Here is a 24,943-nt window from a genome sequence, read left to right as displayed (position 1 = left end):
TATATTGGCGTCTGTGAATTTGAAGGAGCAAACAACTCCTTAGCTTTTATAAACAGGTTTCAGGAGGTAAAGATCTTTTTCTGTTGTGTCCCTAGGGTGATGGGATGCCCTCTCGGTTTGTAGTGAAGAGGGGTTGTAGTTTTGTCACAAAGCTGCTGGGTCTGCACTAGAGTCCACCTTTAGATGGCTTGTCACAAGGGCTTGGGTACTTGTAATTCCCATTTTGTTTTTGGACAGATTGTATATATTCGTTAAGACTTTGATTTGTAGGGCAGACACTAAGGCAGATTTCTGCAGTTGGCTCCATGTATAATGGCCCTTATATCAGGATGTGAATGGGTATTGCTTTCACTGAGTACCAGAGAGGATTTCTTCATTTCACTGTGTGGGTTTCTATTTAGGAAAAACTGATCATGATCTGTGGCTCAGAGAGCTGGAACTGAGTCTTTGGACTGCTTCAGGGACCACAGTAAAAACCAAGGTCTGTAGTCCTGTCTGCAAGGCTGCAAATGGGTGTCTTCCTCCAGGTCTCTGGAAGGGCAGGACCTTTCCTAGACTGTAACCAGGAGGAGTTTGGGATGGTTATAGAGTTAACTTCAGAATTCTCTGTTGGACCAAGTTGGGTGGGCCATTTCTTGATCTGTAGCCAAAACCAAGGGTCCTGTAGTTTCCCACATGAATAAGTGCCTGTCCTCTGAAAAAACACCCCTCAATCTTGGGCTTTAGCAGTGTTTCACAACTCCCTCCCTGCATCTCAAAGCTCTCTTAAAGGCACTTACTTTGGAGATAGGATCTTGTTTATCATCTAGGCTGGTCTTGAAATCCAGTCCTGCAGCAATTCTCCAACCTCAGTGTACCATGTAGCTGTCATTACAGATGTGAGCCATGATGCCTGGCTCTCTCCTGAAGGCATTTTTTGTCAGGGATGACTGAATAATTTTTTTGTTGTGGCGAGGTTAATCAAATAGAGCACCTTCTGTTTTTGTATGTCACTGATGTTACTCTTTCTATACATTTTTACTTTCTATTTTCTATTTCAAACTTGTCTGTCATTTTAGATTCAGACATTTAGGACAATATGCTAGAGTTTACATGTTATGCCTGAAGTAAATTAGATAATTGGTAGGCACTCCTTATTACTAAAATGGTTACTTATAAATTTAAGTTTGCTGCAGGTAAAAAGGATTTAAAGGATTTTCACCCACTTTCTTCAGCATATATCTAAATGATAACATAATTTCCTTCTTTCTTTCTTTTCTTTCTTCCTTTCCTTTTCTCCTCCTTTTTTTTTTCTTTTCTTTTCTTTTCTTTTCTTTATCTCAGTCTGTCACCCAGGCTAGAGTGCAGTGGCATGATCTAGGCTCACTGCAACCTCCACCTCCCAGGTTCAGGCTATTCTCCTGCCTCAGCCTCCTGAATAGGTGGGACTACAGGCATGTGCCACCACACTTAGCTAGTTTTTTGTATTTTTAGTAGAGATGGGGTTTCACCATATTGGCCAGGCTGGTCTCGAACTCCTGACCTTGTGATCCACCTGCCTCAGCCTCCCAAAATGCTGGGATTACAGGCGTGAGCCATTGTGCCCGGCCCAACATAATTTATTTCTAAATATGTTTTACACATCAGAGGCTCTAACCCTATTTTGCAAAATATAAGTTTTAATTTAGCAGTGTAATGATATTCTTTGCTTCTAAAGTTGGATTACAGTAGTTTCAATTTTGTGTAAGAATAGCGTATATTTAAAACATAAAATGTGGCACATTTTTAACATGCCTTTTTTTTTAAAGTTTCTTGTTAGACTATTCTATTTATAATTATACTGCATATTCTGTGAAATTTTACTGCTACACAGTGCATGCCAGTGATTCAAAATACCTGCGTTCCCTGAGTACACAGTCAACTATTGTAGTTATCCAGACAATTCTTTTTTTTTTTTTTTTTTTTTTTTTTGAGACGGAGTCTCGCTCTGTCGCCCAGGCTGGAGTGCAGTGGCGCGATCTCGGCTCACTGCAAGCTCCGCCTCCCGGGTTCACGCCATTCTCCTGCCTCAGCCTCCCGAGTAGCTGGGACTACAGGCGCCCACAACCGCGCCCGGCTAATTTTTTTGTATTTTTAGTAGAGACGGGGTTTCACCGTGGTCTCGATCTCCTGACCTTGTGATCCGCCCGCCTCGGCCTCCCAAAGTGCTGGGATTACAGGCGTGAGCCACCGCACCCGGCCCCAGACAATTCTTTTTTAATGGCACATTAATGTTGCATACCAGATTTTATGAGTAAACATGTCTCTTATTACACAGTTTCTTATTAGTGTTTTTTCAGTATATATTTCTTAACATCAGCTCTTTGTGTTTTTTAGTTTTTCTTATAATTTTAACCAATTTGCAATTCTGTTTGTATACTTTAAGTCAATGTGAGGTTTAATTAAGAGATAAGTCAGCCATACATCTATCATGATCAGATTATATATATGTGTGTTTTATCTATAAATATGACTTCATTATTGGTTATGACTTATCGTATATATTCTTTCTTAGCTGATTTTCAGTGGCTGTTTTATCTTGTCTAAGTGAGTAGTCATGAAAATATTTTCTTTATGTCTTATTCTCACCATGTGTCTAATGATGAATATATGTGTGTGTATATATATGTATATATATATAAATTTTTTTTTTTTTGAGACGGAGTCTCACTCTTTCACTCAGGCTGGTGTGCAGTGGCATAATCTTGGCTCACTGCAACCTCTGCCTCTTGGGTTCAAGTGATTCTCCTGCCTCAGTGTCCCAAGTAGCTGGGACTGCAGGTGTCTGCCACCACGCCCGGCTAATTTTTTGTATTTTTAGTAGAGATGGGGTTTCACCATGTTAGCCAGGATAGTCTCAATCTCCTGACCTCGTGGTCCACCCGCCTTGGCCTCCCAAAGTGCTGGGGTTATAGGCGTGAGCCACCGCATATGTATTTTCTTTGTGTGAGAAAGACACTTTTGTGATTTGGAGGTAATTTTTGAGAAGATTTATAATTCTGTATTTTTTGTGTTTTTCCTTTAGAAAAATTAATTGTTGTAAAAACACAAAAAACACATAACAGGCTGGTCACAGTGGCTCATGCCTGTCATCCCAGCACTTTGGGAGGCCGAGGCAGGCAGATCACTTGAGGTCAGGAGCTCCAGACCAGCCTGGCCAACATGGTGAAACCCTGTCTCTACTAAAAATACAAAATTAGCCAGACATGGTGGCCTGTGCCTGTAATTTGAGCTACACAGGAGACTGAGGCAGGAGAGTCATTAAACCCAGTAGGCAGAGGTTGCAGTGAGCCGAGATCATGCCACCGCACTCCAGCCTGGGTGAGAGAGCGAGATTCTGTCTCAAAAAAAATAAATAAGAAAAAACAAACAAAACAGATAACATAAAATTAAGCACTTACATCTATTTAAGTGCGCATTCTAGACATGGTGGGGGCTCACATCTGTAATCCCTGGATTTTGGGAGGCCGACACAGGACTATCATTTGAGCCCCAAAGTTTGAGACCAGCCTGGGCAACATACGGAGATTTCCTCTCTACAAAATTTTAAAAAAATATCCAGGCATAGTGTTGTGTACCTATGGACCTAGCTATTTGGGAGATTTAGGGAGGATTACTTGAGCCTAGGAGTTTGAGGCTGAAGTGAGACAAAATTGTGCCACTGCACTTTAGCTTGGGTGACAGAGTGGACCCTGTCTCAAAAAGAAGCTGTGTGTTTCAGGGATGTTAAGTACATTCACACTGTTATGCAAAAGACTTCTAGAAATTTTACATGTTGTGAAACTAACACCCAATATCCATTTAAGTAACAAGAACCCATTTTACCCTCTCCCCAGCCCATGACAAACACCCTTCCACTTTCTGTTTTTATGATTGTGACTACTTAAGATATCTCATATAAGTGGAATTGTATTCATCATTTTGTTTCTAGCTTATTTCAAGTGACATAATATTTTCAAAGTTTATCTTAAAATGTGACAAGATTCTTTGATAATTGATTTAATTATAATATTTGATAATCTTTGATTTCTGTGATAATATTTCATTGAATGTATATGTTACATTTTTGATGTGTTTATAAATTAAGAGACACCTGGGTTGCTTCTGCCTTTTGGCTTTTGTGAATATGGGTACAATAAACATGGATGTTCAAATATGTGCCAGGTCCTGTGTTGGATATTTTGGATATAGATTGATAAGAGTGGGATTGCTGTATTTGATAATTCCATTGTTAATTATTTAAGAAGCATTTATAACATTTTAAAATAATGGCTGCTTCCTTATTTTCTACCAACAATCAATATAGGCTTTATTTTCATTGCATCATCAACAGATTTGGTGTTTTAAAAAACATGTATATTTTCAAACATATACTGTAGTGGCCATTGTAATGAGATTTTATTTATTTATTATTTTTTTACTTTTTGAGAGGGAGCATTGCTGTTGTCATCCAGGCAGTGGTGTGATGGCTCACTGCAACCTCTGCCTCCCAGATTCCATCAATTCTCCTGCCTCCGCCTCCTGAGTAGCTGAGGTTACAGGTGCCTGCCACCATGCCAGGCTAATTTTTATATTTTTAGTAGAGATGGGGGTTTCACCATGTTGGCCAGGCTAGTCTTGAACTCCTGACCTCAGGTGATCCATCTACCTTGACCTGCCAAGGTGCTGGGATTACATGCGTGAGCCACTACGCCTGGCCTCATTTTTATTTTTATGCGTTTCTCTATAAATCATTAATTTTGCTTTTCTTTTTTTTTTTTTTTTTTTTGAGACAGAGTCTCGCTGTGTCTCCCAGGCTGGAGTGCAGTGGCGTGATCTCGGCTCACTGCAAGCTCCGCCTCCTGGGTTCACGCCATTCTCCCGCCTCAGCCTCCCAAGTAGCTGAGACTACAGGCGCCCGCCACCACGCCCGGCTAGTTTTTTGTATTTTTAGTAGAGACGGGGTTTCACCATGTTAGCCAGGATAGTCTCGATCTCCTGACCTCGTGATCCACCCGCCTCGGCCTCCCAAAGTGCTGGGATTACAGGCTTGAGCCACCACGCCCGGCCAATTTTGCTTTTCTTTTCAAATGGTTTTTCCCATTTGGGTATCTTTTTTGATGAAAATTTAGTTCAATTATTTTTTCTTTTTTTTTTTTTTTTTTTTTTTTGGTGGGGGTGAGTCTCACTCTCTCACCAAGGCTGGAGTGTAATGGCACAATCTCAGCTCACTGCAACCTCTGCCTCCTGGGTTCAAACGATTCTCCTGCCTCAGCCTCCTGAGTAACTGGGATTACAGGTGCCAAAGTTACTCTTTGTCTTCCACCATGATTGTAAGTTTCCTGAGACCCTCACTGGAAGCAGATGCTGTTACACCCTTCTTGTACAGTCTGCTGAACTGTGAGCCAAATAAACCTTCTTTCTTTATAAGTTACACACTCAGGTATTCCTCTATATGCAAAATAGTTAATACAGTCTATAATGTCTATTTTCTGTTTTCTTACTGATATTTTATCTGAATTTTCTATTTATTGTTGCAAATGAGGTCTTGATCTCCACAATTATGTTGCTATGTATTTCTTCGTTCACCTTTGTCAAAGTTTGCTTTATATATTTTCGAGCCCTTATGTCATATATATGTATACATATAAATAGATATGATAGTTACAGATTCCTGGTAAATTGACAAATTTGACCGTTATATAATACCGTGTTTGTCCTATGCTATTATATACAAGCATATGTCCTATGCTGTTATATACAAGCATATTATATACAATATAATTATTACCACCTCACCCAATTGTGGTTACTATTTGCATGGAATATAGATTTTTTTCAATTCTGTTACTTTCAACCTATTTGACTCAATGCTAAAATACATCTCTTATAGACAGCAAATTGTGTACTTTTTAACTTAAGCTATTAAGGCATCTTATTTCTTTTTCTTTTTATAAAAGAAAAATTTAATTTAATTTTTATTGTTTTGAGATGGCGTCTCTCTCTGTCGCCCAGGCTGGAGAGCCATGGTCTCTGCTTACTGCAACCTCCACCTCCTGGATTCAAGTGATATTCCTGCCTCAGCCTCCCAAGTAGCTGGGACTACAGGCGTCATGGCTAATTTTTGTATTTTTAGTAGAGACAGGGTTTCACCATGTTGGTCAGGCTGGTCCCAATCTGACCTTGTGATCTGCCCGTCTCGGCCTCCCAAAGTGCTGGGATTACAGGCATGAGCCACTGCGCCCGGCCAATGTATTTATTTTTGAGATACAGTCTCACGCTGTCATCCAGGCTGGTTTGCAGTGGCATGATCATGACTCACTGCAACCTCAGCCTCCCAAACTCAGATGATCTCATTTCAGTTTCTTGAGTAGCTGGTTTGCAAATGTGTGCCATCCCAAACCCAGATAGTTTTTTGTACTTTTTTCTGTAGAGACGGTTTTTTGCCATGTTGTCTAGGTTGGTCTCAAAGTCTTGAGTTAAAGTTCCCTCGGCCTCCCAACATTCTGAGATTACATTATTTTTATTAAGTAATTTAACTAATTTATTTTTAAAATGATTGCTTAAAGATATAAAGTTACTATTACCAGTTTTATTGTTGTTCTTTTTTTAAATTAAATTAAATTAAATTTTATGTTCCAGGATACATGTGCAGGATGCGCAGGTTTGTTACATAAGTAAACGTGTGCTGTGGTGGTTTGCTGCACCTATTAACCCCTCACCTCAGTGTTAAGCCCTGCATGCATTAGCTATTTATCCTGATGCTCTCCCTCCCCGTGACAGACCCCAGTGTGTGTTGTTTCCCTCCATATGTCCATGTGTTCTTATTGTTCAACTCCCACTTGTAAGTGAGAAAATGTGGTGTTTAGTTTTTTGTTCTTGTGTTAGTTTGCTGAAAATAATGGCTTCCAGCTCCATCTCTGTCTTTGCAAAGTACGTGATCTTGTTCCTTTTAATGGCTGCATAGTAGTCTATGGTGCATATGTATCACATTTTATTTATCCAGTCTGTTATAGACGGGCATTTGGGTTGATGCCATGTCTTTGCTATTGTGAATGTTGCTGCAATGAAGGTACACATCTGTGTATCTTCATAATAGAATGATTTATATTCCTTTGAGTATATACCCAGTAATAGGATTGGTGGGTCCAATAATGTATGTGGTTCTAGGTCTTTGAGGAATCGCCATTCTGGCTTTCACAATGGTTGAACTAATTTACATTCCCACCAAAAGCGTAAAAGCATTTCTATTTCTCCATAACTTCACCACCGTCTGTTTTTTGACTTTTTAATAATCACCATTCTGACTGGTGTGAGACGATACCTTATTGTGGTTTCGATTTCCATTTCCTTACTGATCACTGATGTTGAGCTCCACATAAATGTCTTCTTTTGAGAAGTGCTGCTGCTTGTTCTTTGCTCACTTTTTTTTTTTTTTTTTTTTTGAGACCGAGTTTTGCTCTTGTTGCCCAGGCTGGAATGCAATGGCGCAAACTCAGCTCACTGCAACCTCTGCCTCCCAAGATCAAGTGATTCTCCTGCCTTAGCCTCCCAAGTAGCTGGCATTACAGGCGTGTGCCGCCTTGCCTGGCTAATTTTTTGTATTTTTAGTAGAGGTGGAGTTTCTCCATGTTGGTCAGGGCTGTTCTTAAACTCCCAATCTCAGGTGATCCGCCCACCTCGACCTCCCAAAGTGCTGGGATTATAGCCATGAGCCACTGTGCCGGCCTTTGTTTACTTTTTAATGGGGTTAATTCTTGTAAATTTGTTTAAGTTCTTTGTAGACTCTGGATATTAACCTTAGTCAGATGAATAGATTGCAAAAATGTTCTCCCATTCTGTAGATTGTCTGTTCAGTCTGATGATAATTTTCTTTTCTTTTCTTTTCTTTTCTCTTTTCCAGACAGAGTCCTGCTCTGTCACCCAGGCTGCAGTGCAGTGGTGTGGTCTCGGCTCACTGCAACCTCCTGGGTTCAAGCAATTCTCTGCCTCAGCTACTAGAGTAGCTGGGATTACAGGCGCCTGCCACCATGCCTGGCTAATTTTTGTATTTTTAGTAGAAATGGGGTTCCACCATCTTGGCCAGGCTGGTCTTGAACTCCTGACCCCATCCTCATCCAACCCCTTCAGCCTCCCAAAGCGCTGGGATTACAGGCGTGAGCCACCACACCTGGTGATAATTTCTTTTGCTGTGCAGTAGCTCTTTAGTTTCATTAGATCCCATTTGTCAATGTTTGCTTTTGGTGCAATTGCTTTTGACGTTTTCATCGTGAAATCTTTGCCCATGCTTATGTCCTGAATGGTATTGCCTAGATTTTCTTCAAGGGTTCTTGTAGTTTTGGGTTTCACATTTAAGTCTTTAATTCATCTTGAGTTAATTTTTGTATAGGCGTAAGAAAGGGGTCCAATTTCAATTTTCTGCATATAGCTAGCCAGTTCTCCCAGCGCCTTTTATTAAAAGGGAATGCTTTTCCATTGCTTGTTTTTGTCAGGGTTTTCAAAGATCAGATGGTTGTAGATATGTAGTCTTATTTCTGAGTTCTCTCTTGTATTCCACTGGTCTATATGTATGTTTTTATAACAGTACCAGGCAGCTTTGGTTACTACAGCTTTGTAGTATAGTTTGAAGTTGTATACCATGATGCCTCCAGCCTTGTTCTTTTTGCTTAGAATTCTCTTGGCTAGGCTAGGTGCAGTGGCTCATGCCTGTAATCCCAGCATTTTGGGAGGCCAAGGCAGGTGGATCGCTTGAGGTCAGGAGTTCGAGAGAAGCCTGGCCAACATGGTGAAACCTTGCCTCTACTAAAAATACAAAAAATTAGCCGGGCATGGTGGCATATTCCTGAAATCCCAGCTACTTGGGAGGCTGAGGCAGGAGCATTGCTTGAACCCGGGAGGCAGAGGTTGCAGTGAGCTGAGATCATGCCACTGCACTCCTGCCTGGGTGACAGAGTGAGACTTTGTCTCAAAAAAAAAAAAAAAGAAAAGAAAAGAATTATCTTGGCTATATGGGGTCTTTTGGGTTTTCATATGAGTTAAATTTTTTTTTTTCTAATTCTGTGAAGAATGTCAGTGGTAGTTTAGTCAGAATAGCATGGAATCTATAAATTACTTCGAGCAGTATGGGCATTTTTACAATATTGATTCTTTCTGTCCTTTTTATTTGTTTGTGTCCTCTCTGATTTTCTTACGCAGTGGTTTGTAGTTCTCCTTGAAGAGGTCCTTCACTTCCCTTGTTAGATTTATTCTTTGGTACTTTGTTATCTTTGTAGCAATTGTGAATGGGAGTTTATTCATGATTTGGTTCTCTGCTTGTTTATTGTTGGTGTATTGAAATGCTTGTGATTTTCGCACATTAATTTTGTATCCTGAGACTTTGCTGAAGTTGCGTATGAGATGAAGAAGCTTTTGGGCTGAGACATTGGGGCTTTCTAGATCTAGGATCATGTCGTCTACAGACAGACAGTTTGACTTCCTGTTTGCATATCACTTATTTATTTCTCTTGCCTGATTTCTCTGGTCAGAAATTGCAATACTATGTTAAATAAGAGTGGTGGGAGAGGGCATCATTTTCTAGTGCCAGTTTTCAAGGGGAATGCTTCCAGCTTTTGCCCTTTGGTATTGGCTATGGGTTTGTCATAGATAGCTCTTATTATTTTGATATATGTTTCGTGAATACCTTGTTTATTGAGAGTTTTTAACATGTTGGGATGTTAAATTTGATCGAAGGCCTTTTCTGCATTTTTGAGATAATCATGTAGTTTTTGTCTTTAGATCTGTTTATGTGATGAATTACATCGATTTTTGTATGTTGAACCAGCCTTCCATCCTGGAAATAAAGCTGACTTGAATTACATCAATTTTTGTATGTTGAACCAGCCTTGTATTCCAGGAATAAAGCTTTTTAACGTGCTGCTGGATTCACTTTGCCAGTATTTTATTGAGAATTTTTGCATTGATGTTTATCAGGAATATTGGCTTGAAGGTTTTTGTGTGTATGTGTGTGTGTGTTGTTGTTGTTTTATTTTGTTATATCTCTGCCATGCTGGCCTCATAGAATGAGTTAAGGAGAGACCCCTCCTTTTCCATCATTTGGAATAGTTTCAGAAGAAATGGTACCAGATCCTCTTTGTGCCTCTGGTAGAATTCAGCTATAAATTTATCTGCTCCTGGACTTTTTCGGTTGGTAGGCTATTTGTTACCGCCTCAATTTCAGAACTTGTTATTGGTCTATGCAGGGATTCAACTTCTTCTGGTTCAGTCTTGAAAGGATAGATGTGTCCAGGAATTTTTCCATTTCTTCTTGATTTTCCAGTTTATGTGCACAGAAGTGTTTATAGTATTTTCTGAACATTGTTTTTATTTCTGTGGGGTCAGTGATGAGATCCCCTTTATCACTTTTATTGTCTATTACATTCTTCTCTCTTTTTTTCTTTATTAGTCTAGCTAGCAGTCTATTTTATTAATTTTGTCCAAAAAAAAAAAAAAAAAAAAAAACCAGCTCCTGGATTCATTGAGTTTTTTGAAGGGTTTTTTGGGTCTCAGTGTCATTCACTTCCAGTCTGAATCTGGTTATTTCTTGTCTTCTGCTAGCTTTAAGTTTTGTTTGCTCTTGGTTTTCTCATTCTTTTAGTTACGATGTTAGGGTGTCCATTTAAGATCTAGCTTTTTGATGTGAGTATTTAGTGCTATAAATTTCCCTCTTACACTGCTTTAGCTGTGTTCTAGAAATTCTGGTACATTGTCTCTTCATTCTCATTGTTTTCAAATACTTTCTTGATTTCTGATTTAGTTGTATTATTTATCCAGAAATAAAGAGGAGCGAGTTGTTCATTCAGGAAATTCATTCAGGAGTAGGTTGTTCAGTTTTGATGTAGCTGTGTGGTTTTGAGTAGCTGGGATTACAGGCGCCCGCCACCACACCCAGCTAATTTTTTGTATTTTTAGTAGAGATGGAGTTTCACTATGTTGGCCAGGCTGGTCCCAAACTGTGTCGTGACTCTTTATCCAGCTTGCCCTTCTGTGTCTTTGAATTGAAATATTCAGCCTATTGCATTTAAGGTTAATATTGTTATGTGTGATTTTGATTCTGTCCAAGTGGTGCTAACTGCTTATTTTGCAGAGTTGTTGATGTAGTTGTTTTATAGCGTAGTTGATCTTTGTACTTCATTGTGATTTTTTTTTTTTTTTTTTTTTTTTTTGAGACGGAGTCTCGCTCTGTCGCCCAGGCTGGGGTGCAGTGGCCAGATCTCAGCTCACTACAAGCTCCGCCTCCCGGGTTCCCGCCATTCTCCTGCCTCAGCCTCCTGAGTAGCTGGGACTACAGGCGCCCGCCACCTCGCCCGGCTAGTTTTTTGTACTTTTTAGTAGAGACGGGGTTTCACCGTGTTAGCCAGGATGGTCTCGATCTCCTGACCTCGTGATCCGCCCGTCTCGGCCTCCCAAAGTGCTGGGATTACAGGCTTGAGCCACTGCGCCCAGCCACTTCATTGTGATTTTGCAATGACTGCTAATGGTTTTTTCTCCTTAACCTTTCAGGAGCTCTAGCAAGGCAGGCCTGGTAGTGATGTGTTCCCTTAGCATTTGCTTGTCTCAAAAGAATTTTATTTTTCTCCACTTATGAAGACTTACTACTGTTATTTTATTGTTTTATTTGCTTCTTGTATCTTTGTTCCTCATTTTCTCTTTTTCTGTCTTTGTGCCTTTGTTATACTTGTCTTGATATGCTTTTATTTCTTTCCCATTTGTTTTATGTATCTATGCAAATATATTCTTGGGGTTACCTTGGGGATTATATAAAACCTCTAAAAGATACAACAATGTATTTTAATCTGGTAAAAAATGAACTTCAGGCCGGGTGTGGTGGCTCACACATATATTCCCAGCACTTTGGGAGGTTGAGGCGGGTGGATCACAAGGTCAAGGGATCGAGACCATCCTGGCCAACAAGATGAAGCCCCATCTCTACTAAAAATACAAAAATTAGCTGGGCATGGTGGTGCACACCTGTAGTCCCAGCTACTTGGGAGGCTGAGGCAGGAGAATCACTTGAACTCAGGAGGTGGAGGTTGCTGTGAGCTAAGATTGCACCACTGCACTCCAGCCTGGTGACAGAGTGAGACTCCATATCAAAAGAAAAAAAAAACAAAGAAAGAACTTAAGTTGCATTGAAAATTTTTTTTCTCATTATATCTGCCTTCAAATTTGTCATTGATGTTGCCAATTATATATTTTATGTTGTATATTCACTAACAAATGTTTATAATGATTTCTATGCTTTTACCTTTCAAATTTTAGAGAATAATTAATATTTTTGCACTATTATTATAATGCTAAGAACTTCCATTTTTGTGTATGTGCATTTTTTTCCCAGAGAATAATGTATTTTATATGATGTTGTGTTGTTTTGTTGAATCATGTTATTTTCAGTAGCAGCAACGGTTATCAGCACCTTTTATATGTAAGGCATATGAAGAGCCAATATACTTTTTCAGTATTTGGTTATTTTTGAAGGTTTTTTTCTTTCTACTTGGCAGGACAGATATGCTGATGGTATTATTCTAACTTGATAGCTACTTTTTTCAGGACTTTGACTATATCACACAGTTTCCTTCTGGCCTGCAAAGTTTTTTTGACAGTTTACCAGCTATCTCATAAGACTATACTTGTAAATGACATGTCGTTTTTATCTTGCAGCTCCATTCTCTTCTTCGAAATTGTGCTTATATATGCGTTTGTTATAAATATCTTTGTGTGTATCCTAGTGTGTTTGTTGAGCTTCTTCATTTTGATATTGTTTTTTCTTTCCAAATTTTTTATATTTTCCTTTATAATTTCTGTTTTTTGGGGTATTTTAAATATTTTTGTTCTTATCCTCATTTTTTTCTGATTTTCTGTAGTTCTGTGTTCCTATTTTACTCATTGAGTATTCAATTTATTTTCAATTTTAAAAATTAATATATACATCTTTTTATGGTTTCTTTCTGAAAATCTTATAATTTTGATGGAAGGATTTTGCCCTATTTTGTATTCATTGTAATCTTTGATTAATATTTGAACATTAAATAAAGCTACCTGTCACATTGTTTATAATGTAGTTTTGTCCTGGCGTAGTCTGAAAACAATTATCTTGGTTTGAGGTCCTCTGAGACTGTCAAACATGTTCTTAGAGTGTGTCTTGTCTAAATTTTTGTGTTTATTTTTTAGTTAAAGGAGTTTATTTCTGTTTCATCTTCATCAGCAATCATTTGCTATATCTGTTCCCTGTCGGTGGTACTGCAGTCTTTCTGCTGCTGTAACATTTACCTTTGGTCTCAGCAGACCCAAACTGTAATTCCAAAATATACCACCATTTCTTTCAGCACTTTATGTTATGGGAGACCAGTTTCTGGAAAGGCCCCTAGAAGCAAGTAATATAGATGTATGTGCCAGTATTTTACTTGTTTATTAAAAAAGAAATGAAAAGTTAGCTTCTACTTAGAAAGGCACTATGTAATATTGTTGAGTAGGAAGAACTGTGTTGGCTAAATGCCACAGACTTTTCTTTTTCTTCTGTGTCTTTGCATTCCCGTGTACTCACCTGTGTACTCACCTGGGGAAATTTACACACTTATTTTAAGTTGTCCTCAAATGTATTTTGGTCAGTATGTTTTTATTACATTTATATGTCTATGAAGGATTTAGGGCCTGTGGTATTTTATTATGGCATCTTGCTTATGTAGTTTGTATAATATAGGTTAGATTTGTAAAGTATGTTTATCAGAGTCTAGTAAGTTGAATAATTTGTTGTTTTTATTTCTTTCAGCTATGTGTTCTTATTTTACCAAAGACCTTTGGCCAGAGCAAGACATAAAAGATTCTTTTCAACAAGTGATACTGAGAAGATATGGAAAATGTGAACATGAGAATTTACAGTTAAGAAAAGGCTCCACAAGTGTAGATGAGTATAAGGTGCACAAAGAAGGTTATAATGAACTAAACCAGTGTTTGACAACTACCCAGAGCGCAATATTTCCATTTGATAAATATGTGAAAGTCTTTCATAAATTTTTAAATGCAAATAGACATAAGACAAGACATACTGGAAAGAAACCTTTCAAATGTAAAAAATGTGGCAAATCATTTTGCATGCTTTTACACCTAAGTCAACATAAAAGAATTCATATTAGAGAGAATTCTTACCAATGTGAGGAATGTGGCAAATCCTTTAAATGGTTCTCAACCCTTACTAGACACAAGAGAATTCATACTGGAGAGAAACCCTTCAAATGTGAAGAATGTGGCAAAGCTTTTAAGCAGTCCTCAACCCTTACTACACATAAGATAATTCATACTGGAGAGAAACCCTACAAATGTGAAGAATGTGGCAAAGCCTTCAACCGGTCCTCACACCTTACTACACATAAGATAATTCATACTGGAGAGAAACCCTACAAATGTGAAGAATGTGGCAAAGCTTTTAACCAGTCTTCAACCCTTACTACACATAAGTTCATTCATGCTGGAGAGAAACCCTACAAATGTGAAGAATGTGACAAAGCTTTTAACCGATTCTCATACCTTACTAAACATAAGATAATTCATACTGGAGAAAAATCTTACAAATGTGAAGAATGTGGCAAAGGCTTTAATTGGTCCTCAACCCTTACTAAACACAAAAGAATTCATACTGGAGAGAAACCTTACAAATGTGAAGTGTGTGGCAAAGCCTTTAATGAGTCCTCAAACCTTACTACACATAAGATGATTCATACTGGAGAGAAACCCTACAAATGTGAAGAATGTGGCAAAGCCTTTAACCGGTCCCCACAACTTACTGCACATAAGATAATTCATACTGGAGAGAAACCTTACAAATGTGAAGAATGTGGCAAAGCTTTTAGCCAATCATCAATCCTTACTACACATAAGAGAATTCACACTGGAGAGAAACCCTACAAATGTGAAGAATGTGGCAAAGCTTTTAACCGATCCTCAAATCTTACTAAACATAAGATAATTCATACAGGAGAGAAATCTTACAAATGTGAAGAATGTGGTAAAGCCTTTAACCAATCCTCAACTCTTACTAAACATAGGAAAATTCATACTAGAAAGAAACCCTACAACTGTGAAGAATGTGGCAATGCATTTAACCAGTCCTCAAACCTTATTAAACAAAATAATTCTTACTGGAGAGAAACTCTACAAATGTGAAGAATGTGGGAAAGCCTTTAAGCAGTCCTCAACTCTTACTAAGCATTAAAAATTGGCCGGTACAGTGGCTCATGCCTGTAATCCCAGCATTTTGGGAGGCTGAGGCGGGCGGATCACAAGGTCAAGAGATCGAGACCATCCTGGCCAACATGGTGAAACCCTGTCTCTACTAAAAATACAAAAATTATCTGTGTGTGGTGGTGCGTGTCTGTATTCACATCTACTTGGGAGGCTGAGGCAGGAGAATCACTTGAACCTGGGAGGCGGAGGTTGCAGTGAGCCAAGATTGCACCACTGCACTCCAGTTTGACAACAGAGTAAGACTTCATCTCAAAAAAAATTTATACTCTACAGAAACCCCACAAGTGTGAAAAACATGGCAAAGCCTTTAAGAAGCCCTCAATTCTTAACAGACATAAGATAATTATACTGGAGAGAAACTCTACAAATCAGAAAGATGTGACTACTTTTGACAATGCTTCAAACTTTTCTAACCATAAAAATAATTATACTGGTGAGAAATCCTAGAAATCTGAAGAGTGAGACAAAGCCTTTAAATGGTTGTTACACTTGATTGTAGGTAAGATAATTCATACTGGAGAAAATGCCTACATGTGTGAACAATGTGGCAAAACTTTTAACCATTGCTCACACTTTATTGCCAGGAAAGCATTTATACTTGAGATAAATTATACAAATGTAAAGACTATGAAAAAACCATTAATAGCTGCTCACATTTTACTCAACACCAGAGAGTTCATGCTTAATAAAAGCATTATAAGTGCAATTACTGTCAAAAGATCTTCCAGAAAATTTAAGCTTTTATAGTGAAGAGTATTTATTTTGAAGTTGAACATTACAAATATAAAGAGGATTGTAGTGCCTTGTATCACAGATCTTATTGTAGACATTTTCTTCTAGAGGAAAACTCTGAAGCAGTTGATCAAACTTTGTTCAACATCAGGGAATTTATATTGAAAAATTGTGCAAGTATAATAAATTTGGAAAAACAATTTTTCAAAAACTACAGCTTGGAAATCAACAGAGTTATACTAGAACATATTTTTCCAGATGCAATAAAAGTAAAATATTTAATCCATAATTAAGTCTATGGAAATATCAGAGAATTTGTGGTAGAAATATATAAGGTACTGACACTTCAGGTATACTAAATCAGAGTGCTGAGTATAGAAAATCTAAAACTAAAGTTGGTAGAAAAATTATTTGTATAGAACTTTAAGAGGATCAGAAGGTTTTTTGCAGAGTTATAACTACATTCAAAGTATACTTTTATTTCTTGAAAAATATTCACAGAGTTTTTGAAAAGTGAATAATGTCATCATTCAACTCTGAAATTATTTCCTGCTGTGTCTTCATTCCTGTTGGATTACATGTGAAAGCATGGGATTAATTGTTACTGCATCAAAGATAAGAGAGATTCTTTTGTCTGTTTGTTTGTTTTTTGAGACTGAGTTTCACTCTTTCACCCAGGCTAGAGTGCATTGGCACGATCTTGGCTCACTACAACCTCTGCCTTCTGGTTTCAAGCGACTCTCCTGCCTCAGCATCCCGAGTAGCTGGGATAACAGGTACCCACCACCAAGCCCGGCTAATTTTTGTATTTTTAGTAGAGATGGGGTTTCACCGTGTTGGCCAAGCTGGTCTTGAACTCCTGACCTCAGGTGATCCACCCACCTTGGCCTCCCAAAGTGCTGGGATTATAGGCTTGAGCCACCATGCCCAGCCTATGGCATATTTTAATAGAGGAATACAACATATAATAACAACAGGGTTAAGTGAGGCATCCATCATCTGTAGCATTTCTCCTTTGTTTTACAAACAATCCAATTCTACACTTTTTTAAAATTGTAAAATGTATGATTAAATTTTTATTTACCACAGGGTTATTTTTATGGTCATAATAAAAATTATAAAGTATAAATTAAATTCATTTCTAAATTCTTAATAAATATTTTCTCATGCCAGATGTGGTGGCTCACGTCTGTAATCCCAGCACTTTGACAGGCTGAGCGAGGGGGTGGATCTCGAGGTCAGGAGTTTGAGACCAGCCTGACCAATATGGAGAAACCCCGTTCTAAAAATATAAAAATTAGCCAGGCGTGGTGGCATGTGCCTGTAATCCCAGCTACTCAAGAGGTTGAGGCAGGAGAATCACTTGAACCTGGGAGGTGGAGGTTGCAATGAGCCAAGATCACCCTACTACACTCCAGCCTGGGTAACAGAGCGAGGCTCTATCTCAAAAAATAAATATTTTTTCAAATTTTCTATATATTTTTCTTTGAACATGTGGCCTGTCTGCCTGCCAACATATACAGACTTTTAGTTTTGATTCTCATAGAGTTAAATGCATATTAGTCTAAAGACAAACCTTAGGTGTAAGAAAATTAGGGAATTAAGTGCGTGTGTGTGCATATGAGTTTGTACATATTTTCAGAAGAAAACCATGTGGGAACAAAAATCATTTTAATATGGTGACTACTATAAAACTAAAAACCTAAATGCTCAAAGGAAATATATACTTTTTAGTTCGTATTGAATTTATTACTGTACTGTCTATGACTTACAGTTCTGAATCTTCCCAAATTCTCTGTATATACTTGCCTGATACTCATGCTAGACCCATTTTTTTTTTTGTTTCTTCCATTTTTTTGTTTTATATTTTATGAAGTATTCATTATGTGAGCTGGTCTGCGATTATAAGAGTTTTTATGAAATTTAGTGCACACAAAATAATTTTTAGATGTAATTCCAAAAGTAGTATATTGCGTTACATTTTATTTAATTAGAACACTCCATTTTGTTCTTTTAAGAGGAGAACAATATATAGATTTTCTTTTAGTGATTGTTCCTTTTACTTTTTATAATTGACATAAGTATATTTATTGAGTCAATTTGTTCAGCTAAGTACTAGGGAGGCTTCATAAGTTATGAGGATGTTTTTATATATAAAGGTAGCAAACATATTACAGTTGTTGCTATGTAATAGATTATCCATAATCATAAATATTCCTGCTGAAGCTAGTTTATAACTTCAAGTCAAAGATGAAAAATATCAATGGTGAAGATTGATTCTTCATATGGAGAGGACATTTTTTTCCATGTAAAACTGAATCTTGCTGAATTTAAAGAGAAATTCTGGCTGAGGCAGATGAATCACCTGAGGTCAGGAGTTTGAGACCAGCCTGATGAATATGGTGAAACCCAGTCTTTACTAACACTGCAAAAATAGCCAGACGTAGTGGTGGGTACCTGTAATTCCAACTACTCAGGAGGCTGAGGCAGGAGAATTGCTTGAACCCGGGAGGTGAAGATTAGACTAAGCTGAGATTGTGCCATTGCACTACAGCCTGGGCGACAGAGCGAGACTCTGTATCAAAAAGCCAGGCATAGTGGCTCAGACCTGTAATCCCAGCACTTTGGGAGGCCAAGGTGGGCGAATCACTTGAGGTCGAGAGTTTGAGACCAGCCTGACCAACATGGTGAAACCCTGTGTCTGCTAAAAATACAAATTTAGCCACGTGTGGTGATGCATGCCTGTGATCCCAGCTACTCGGAAGGCTGAGGCAGCAGAATCGCTTGAACCTGGGAGCTTGAGGTTGTGGTGAGCCAAGATCGGGCCACTGCATTTCAGCCTGGGCAACAAGAGCGAAACTCTCAGAAAAATAAATAAATACATAAAAATAAAAGGCACAATACTGTCCACAGGTAAGAGGATTAAATTCGTTAGCTTTGTTTTTAAAAGAAAAATCTTACTAGATTCTTACACAAAGTGTGGCAAATATAAAACCTGCTTGAAAATATAGAAATGAAATTTTTAAGAGTTAATGGTAAGTAAACAATTTTAAATTTAGTTTTCTATGATATACTTAGAGCACAACTTACATTTCCATGCAGAATCTTTTATTTTTAAGTGTGAGTGTTAAAAGTTACAAAATAATGAAATGACTTCTGTGGATTTAAAATTTAGAAAAATAATATCTTTTCTATATTGATTTTACAATTTGGAGAAATTTTTCACTCTTTTTTTTTATATTTTTGTTAGTGGGAGAAGTTTAGTCTACAGTTTTTATTTTTAGTCACCAAACTGTAGCCAACTCTTGGGTCATTTTCTCTGAAAAAGATTTGGAGATCATGACAGCTTTTGGATTAAAACATGTCTGTTATTTTGCATGAAAACTAGTTTAATGTGTTCACAGAGTGGCCAGTAATGGGAGCATAAGCAACACCTGCTCTTTGAGTGTCTTTCATACCATTACCATCAGCACCAGAAACTCCAGGTACGCCAAGCTTAAAGTAAAAATCCTAAAGTGTGTTGGCTGCTCTCATGCAATGTGCTGGGTCCAAACCATGCTATTAAATATCAGAAGTTTCTATGGTTATGATTAAAAAATTAAATAACAATATAGCCCCAAAACTATATATTTTTATACCATTTAGCCAAGATTATCACAAAGACATACAGTATTTGACACACTGTTATTCTTCTATAATGTTTTATAAATATTTTAATGTGACAGATAAAATCTGTACTTTTTATGTAGAACATAATATTTTGAAGTATATATACATTGTTAAATTATTATTTCTAATAATTTATCTCACATTGGCCGGGTGTGGTGGCTCATGCTTGTAATCCCAGCAATTTGGGAGGCCAAAGCAGGCAGATCACCTGAGGTCAGGAGTTCGGGACCAGCCTGGTGACCATGGGGAAACCCCCTCTCTACTAAAAATACAAAATAAGCAGCGTGTGGTGATGCATGCCTGTAATCCAGCTACCCGGGAGGCTTGAGGCAGGAAAATTGCTCGAATCTAGGAGGTGGTGGTTGCAGTGAGCTGAGATCACTCCACTGCACTCCAGACTGGGGGACAGAGTGAGACTTCATGTGAAAAAAAAAAAAAAAAAGCAAAACAAAACAAAAAAAACTTTACCTCATATAGTTAACATTTTTGTGGTGAGACCACATGACACTGTCATCATTTTTCAAAAATCCAAATACCTTATTATGAACTATAGTCACCATGTTGTACAATAAATCTCTTGAACTTGTTTCTTCCATTCGACGATAATTGTGTATTATTTCACAAACATGTTTCCATCCCTCCATTTCTTGTAAATAACTTGACATCTGATGGTCACCATTTTACTGTCTGCATCAATGGGATTAAGTTTTTTGGAATCCATGTGTTAAGTGAAATTATGAGATATTAATGTTTCTGTGCCTTGCTTATCCCAACTAATATAATGTCCTCCAGCTTAATCCATGTGATTTAGAATAATAGGTTTTTTTTTTTTTTAGGCCAGGAGTGGTGGCTCACACCTGTAATCCCAGGCTCTGTGGGAGGCCAAGGCCAGTGGATTGCTTGAGCCCAGGAGTGTGAGACCTGTCTGAGCAACATGGAAAAACCCCGTCTCTACTAAAAATACAAAAACAAAAACAACAACAAACCTCAGCTGGGCGTGGTGGTGCATGCCTGTAATCTTAGCTACTCCAGAGGCTGAGGCAATGAGAATCCTTTGAACCAGGGATGCAGAGGTTGCAGTGAACTGAGATCTTGCCACTGCACGCCAGCCTGGGCAACAGAGTAAGACTCGGTCTCAGTAGGAAAAATAAGGGATTTTCTCATTTGAATAATAAATAGTATTCCATTGTGTATATCAACCACATTGTCTTCATTTACTCATTAGATGTTGAACTGTTTATTCTGTATTTTGGCTATTGTGAAACAAGTGCTGCAAACAACAGAAGTGCAAATGTTTCTTCATTCTTAATTTGTTTTGGATATATATCCAGTAGTGCAGTTGCTGTATTACATGGTAGTTTTTTGATAAATCTGGATTTTGTTTTTCATAGTGTCTGTCCTCATTTACTTTCAAACCAACAGTGTGCAAGGATTGCCTTTTATTCACATCTTTACCAACACTTTTTTCTTTTTCTTTTCTTTTTTTTTTTTTTTGAGACAGAGTCTCGCTTAGTCGCCCAGGCTGGAGTGCAATGGCGCGATCTCGGCTCACTGCAAGCTCCGCCTCCCGGGTTCACGCCATTCTCCTGCCTCAGCCTCCCGAGTAGCTGGGACTACAGGCGCCCGCCGCCTCGCCCGGCTAATTTTTTGCATTTTTTTTTAGTAGAGACGGGGTTTCACCGTGTTAGCCAGGATGGTCTCGATCTCCTGACCTCGTGATCCGCCCGCCTCGGCCTCCCGAAGTGCTGGGATTACAAGCGTGAGCCACCGCGCCCGGCTTTTTCTTTTTAATAAGAGTCATTCTGACAGGAATGAGTTGATACAGGGTTTTTTTGGTTTTTTTGTTTGTTTATTTTGGTTTTTTTTGGCTTGTCTTTTTGTGATAATCATTAACATTGAGGATTTTAAAATAATATCTGTTGGTCGTATGTATGACTTTTCTTGAAAAATACTTATTTCAGCTATTTCCTTTTTTTTTCTTTTTGAGATGGAGTTTTGTTCTTGTTGCCCGGGCTGGAGTGCAATGGCACAATGTTGGCTCACTGCAACCCTTGCTTCCCGGATCAAGTGATTCTCCTGCCTTAGCTTCCCAAGTAGCTGGGATTACAGGCAGACGCCACCACGCCCAGCTAATTTTGTGTTTTTAGTAGAGACGAGGTTTCTCTATATTGGTCAGGCTGGTGTCAAACTTCTGACCTCTGGTGCCCACCTCGGTCTCCCAGAGTACTGGGATTACAGGCGTGAGCCACCGCACCTGGCATATTTCCTTATTTTTAGTAATTTTTTTATTGTTGTATTGTCATTTTAGTTATTAATATATTTTTGATATTAACTTCTTGTCACATGTATAATTTGCAAATTTTTTCTCCCATGTTTTAGTTGTCACATTCTGTTGATTGTATCAGAGTTTGTCCAGCAGCTTTTTAACTGGAAGTGATCTGACTTATTCTTCCTTTGTGTCCTGGGATATTTAGGTTAAATCAAAAAACTTGTGGCCAGGCGCAGTGGCTCACACCTGTAATCCCAGCACTTTGGGAGGCCGAGGCAGGTGGATCACGAGGTCAGAAGTTCGAGACCAGCCTGACCAACATGGTGAAATCTTGTCTCTACTAAAAATACAAATATTAGCTGGGTGTGGTCATGCGTGTCTGTAATCTCAGCTACTCAGGAGGCTGAGGCAGGAAAATGGCTTGAACCCAGAGGCTGAGGTTGTAGTGAGCCAATGTCATGCCACTGCACTCCAGCCTTAGCAACAGAATGAGACTCTGTCTCAAAAAAAAAAGAAAAAAGAAATTGCTGCCCAGACTAATGTTATAGGACTTTTGCTGTTTTTTGGGTAGTAGTGGTTTTAGAGTGTCAGGCCTTAAATTTAAGTAGCTAATTTATTTTGAGTTTATTTTTACATATGGTGTGAGATGAGGGTCTCAATTTTTATCTCTGCATGTGGATATAAAGTTTTCTTAACATCATTTATTGAAGATTCTGTTCTTTCTCTTTAAAAAAGTCACCTATATTTAAAATCAGTTAGCTGTAAATACATGGATATATTTCTGCTTTTTTTTTCCTTCTGCTCCATTGACCTATATCTCTGTTTTTATTCAAGTACCATACTGTTGGTTACCATAGCTTTGTAGTGTATTTCAAAGTTAGTCACTTCTTTCGTCTTGATTGCTTTGGCTATTCAGGGTCTTTTGCGGTACCATACGAATTTTAGATATACTTTAAAATTTTTTCTATGAAGTATATCACTGGTATTTTGATAGAGGCTGCATTATACCTGTAGATCATTTTGTGTAATACAAATATTCAACTATTAATAATGCCAGTTCATGGATAATAGTCCATTTATTAATTTCTGTAATTTTTTTAGAGTAGAATGTAAGGCGTATCAACTTTTTGGTTAAATTTATTTCAAACTATAGTTATTGTAGAAGTAACTGTTTTTGAATTTCATTTTGGGATAGTTATTAATGTAGAGAAATGCTATGACTTTTTGGTGGTGCTTTTGTATTTTGAAAGTTTAATAAATTTATTTATTTATTTTGAGATGGAGTCTCAGTCTGTGGGCCAGGCTCGAGTGCAGTGACACGATCTCGGCTCACTGCAACCTCTGTCTCCCTGGCTGAAGCGATTCTCCTGCCTCAGCCTCCCAAGTAGCTGAAACTACAGGCTCTTCCCACTACACCCGGCTAATTTTTTTTTTTTATAGAGACAGGGTTTCACTATGTTCGCCAGGCTAGTCTTGAACTCCTGACCTTGCAATCCTCCCACTTCGGTCTCCCAAAGTGCTGGGATTACAGGCAGGAGCCACTGCACCTTGCTTGTTTATTATTTTTAATATTTACTAAAGTCTTAGGCTTTTGTATACTTCAGATTTTGTATAGGGATAAAAGAAAATTATACAGGAATAATTTAACTTCCTTTTCTTCAATCTGGATGCCTTTGATTTTATTCTCTATTTTCTTTGTGTTGGATATTTAGTACCATGTTTAGTAAGACTGACAAGAGTAGGCATCCTTGCCTTGTTCTAGCTCTTGGAGTAAAAGCTTACAACATATCCCTGTTTAGTATGTTGTTAGCATTTTTTGGGTTATATATGGCATTTATTGACTGAAGTGCATTTGTTCTATACCTAATTTTTTCAGAGATTTAGCATAAGGGAATGCCAAATTTTGTCAAACTTCTATTGTGCATCCATTTTTTTCTCTTTGCGCTCTGCATGTATTTAAGTGTTAGAGATGTGAAATCACAACTAATTCTACATACATACAAGAAAGTCAGAGACCATTATGAACATCTCTGTGCCTGCAAAATAGACAATTTCAAGAAAATAAACTCCCGGAAACACACAACTTTCCAGGATTAAACCAAGAAGAACCAGAACTCTTGAACAGGGCAAAAATGTATAAAATATATAATGAAATTGAATTAATAATTTAAAAGCTTACCTACTATAAGGAGCCCTGGATTATATAAAATCACAGCCAAATTTTACCACATATACAAAGATGAGCTGTTATTAATTCTACTGAATGTATTACTGAATGTATTCCAAAAAATCCAGGTGGAATTCCACACTAACTCATTATATAAAATCTGTATCACTGCAGGAGGTGGCTCACTCCTGTAATCCCAGCAGTTTGGGAGGCCGAGGTGGGCAGGTCACCTGAAGTCGGGAGTTCGAGACCAGCTGCCCAACGTGGTGAAACCCCATATCTACTAAAAATACAAAATTAACCGGGCATGGTCGCGCATGCCTGTAATCCCAGCTACTCGGGAGGCTGAGACAGGAAAATTGCTTGAAGCCCGGAGGTGGAGGTTGCAGTGAGCCGAGATCGTGCCATTGCACTCCAGCCTAGGCAATGAGTGAAACTCCATCTCAAATAAACTATTTAATAAAATAAAAATCCATAACATCTTGATACCAAAGTCTAGTGAAGACAACAATAACAAAACTACAGGCCAATATTTTTGGTGAACATTGAAATAAAAATCCTCCATGAAATAATAGCAAGCTGAGTTCACAGGCAAATAAAGTTATTTTGCCACAACCATTTGAACTTTATATCACATGTGCAAGGATGTTTCATACACAAGTCAATAAGTGTGATTCACCATACAATTAAAAGCAAAATATTGTGTGATTAACACAATAGATGCAGAAAAAGAATTCAAGAAAATTCAGTATTCATTTATGAAAATATTCTCAAACTAAGCAATGATGAAACATACCTCACAATAAGAGCCATCTATGACAAATCCTCAGCTA

General features: G+C 38.0%; 1 protein-coding gene across 1 annotated transcript in view; it reads left to right on the top strand.

Moving 5' to 3' along the window:
- LOC126942236 (zinc finger protein 431-like) overlaps nt 1–15,338 on the top strand; it is a 36,564-nt gene extending 21,226 nt beyond the window's left edge. Inside the window, 2 exon segments of the mRNA XM_050769595.1 lie at nt 13,802–15,152; nt 15,154–15,338. Of these exon segments, the coding sequence (XP_050625552.1) occupies nt 13,802–15,152; nt 15,154–15,241 (1,439 nt within the window). The 3' untranslated portion in view covers nt 15,242–15,338.
- The last annotated feature ends 9,605 nt before the right edge of the window (nt 15,339–24,943 follow it).

This window comes from Macaca thibetana, chromosome 19 (assembly GCF_024542745.1).
Source record: "Macaca thibetana thibetana isolate TM-01 chromosome 19, ASM2454274v1, whole genome shotgun sequence".
Taxonomy (NCBI): domain Eukaryota; kingdom Metazoa; phylum Chordata; class Mammalia; order Primates; family Cercopithecidae; genus Macaca; species Macaca thibetana.
Note: the sequence above shows the minus strand (reverse complement) of the source record. Positions and strands in the feature narration are given on the sequence as shown.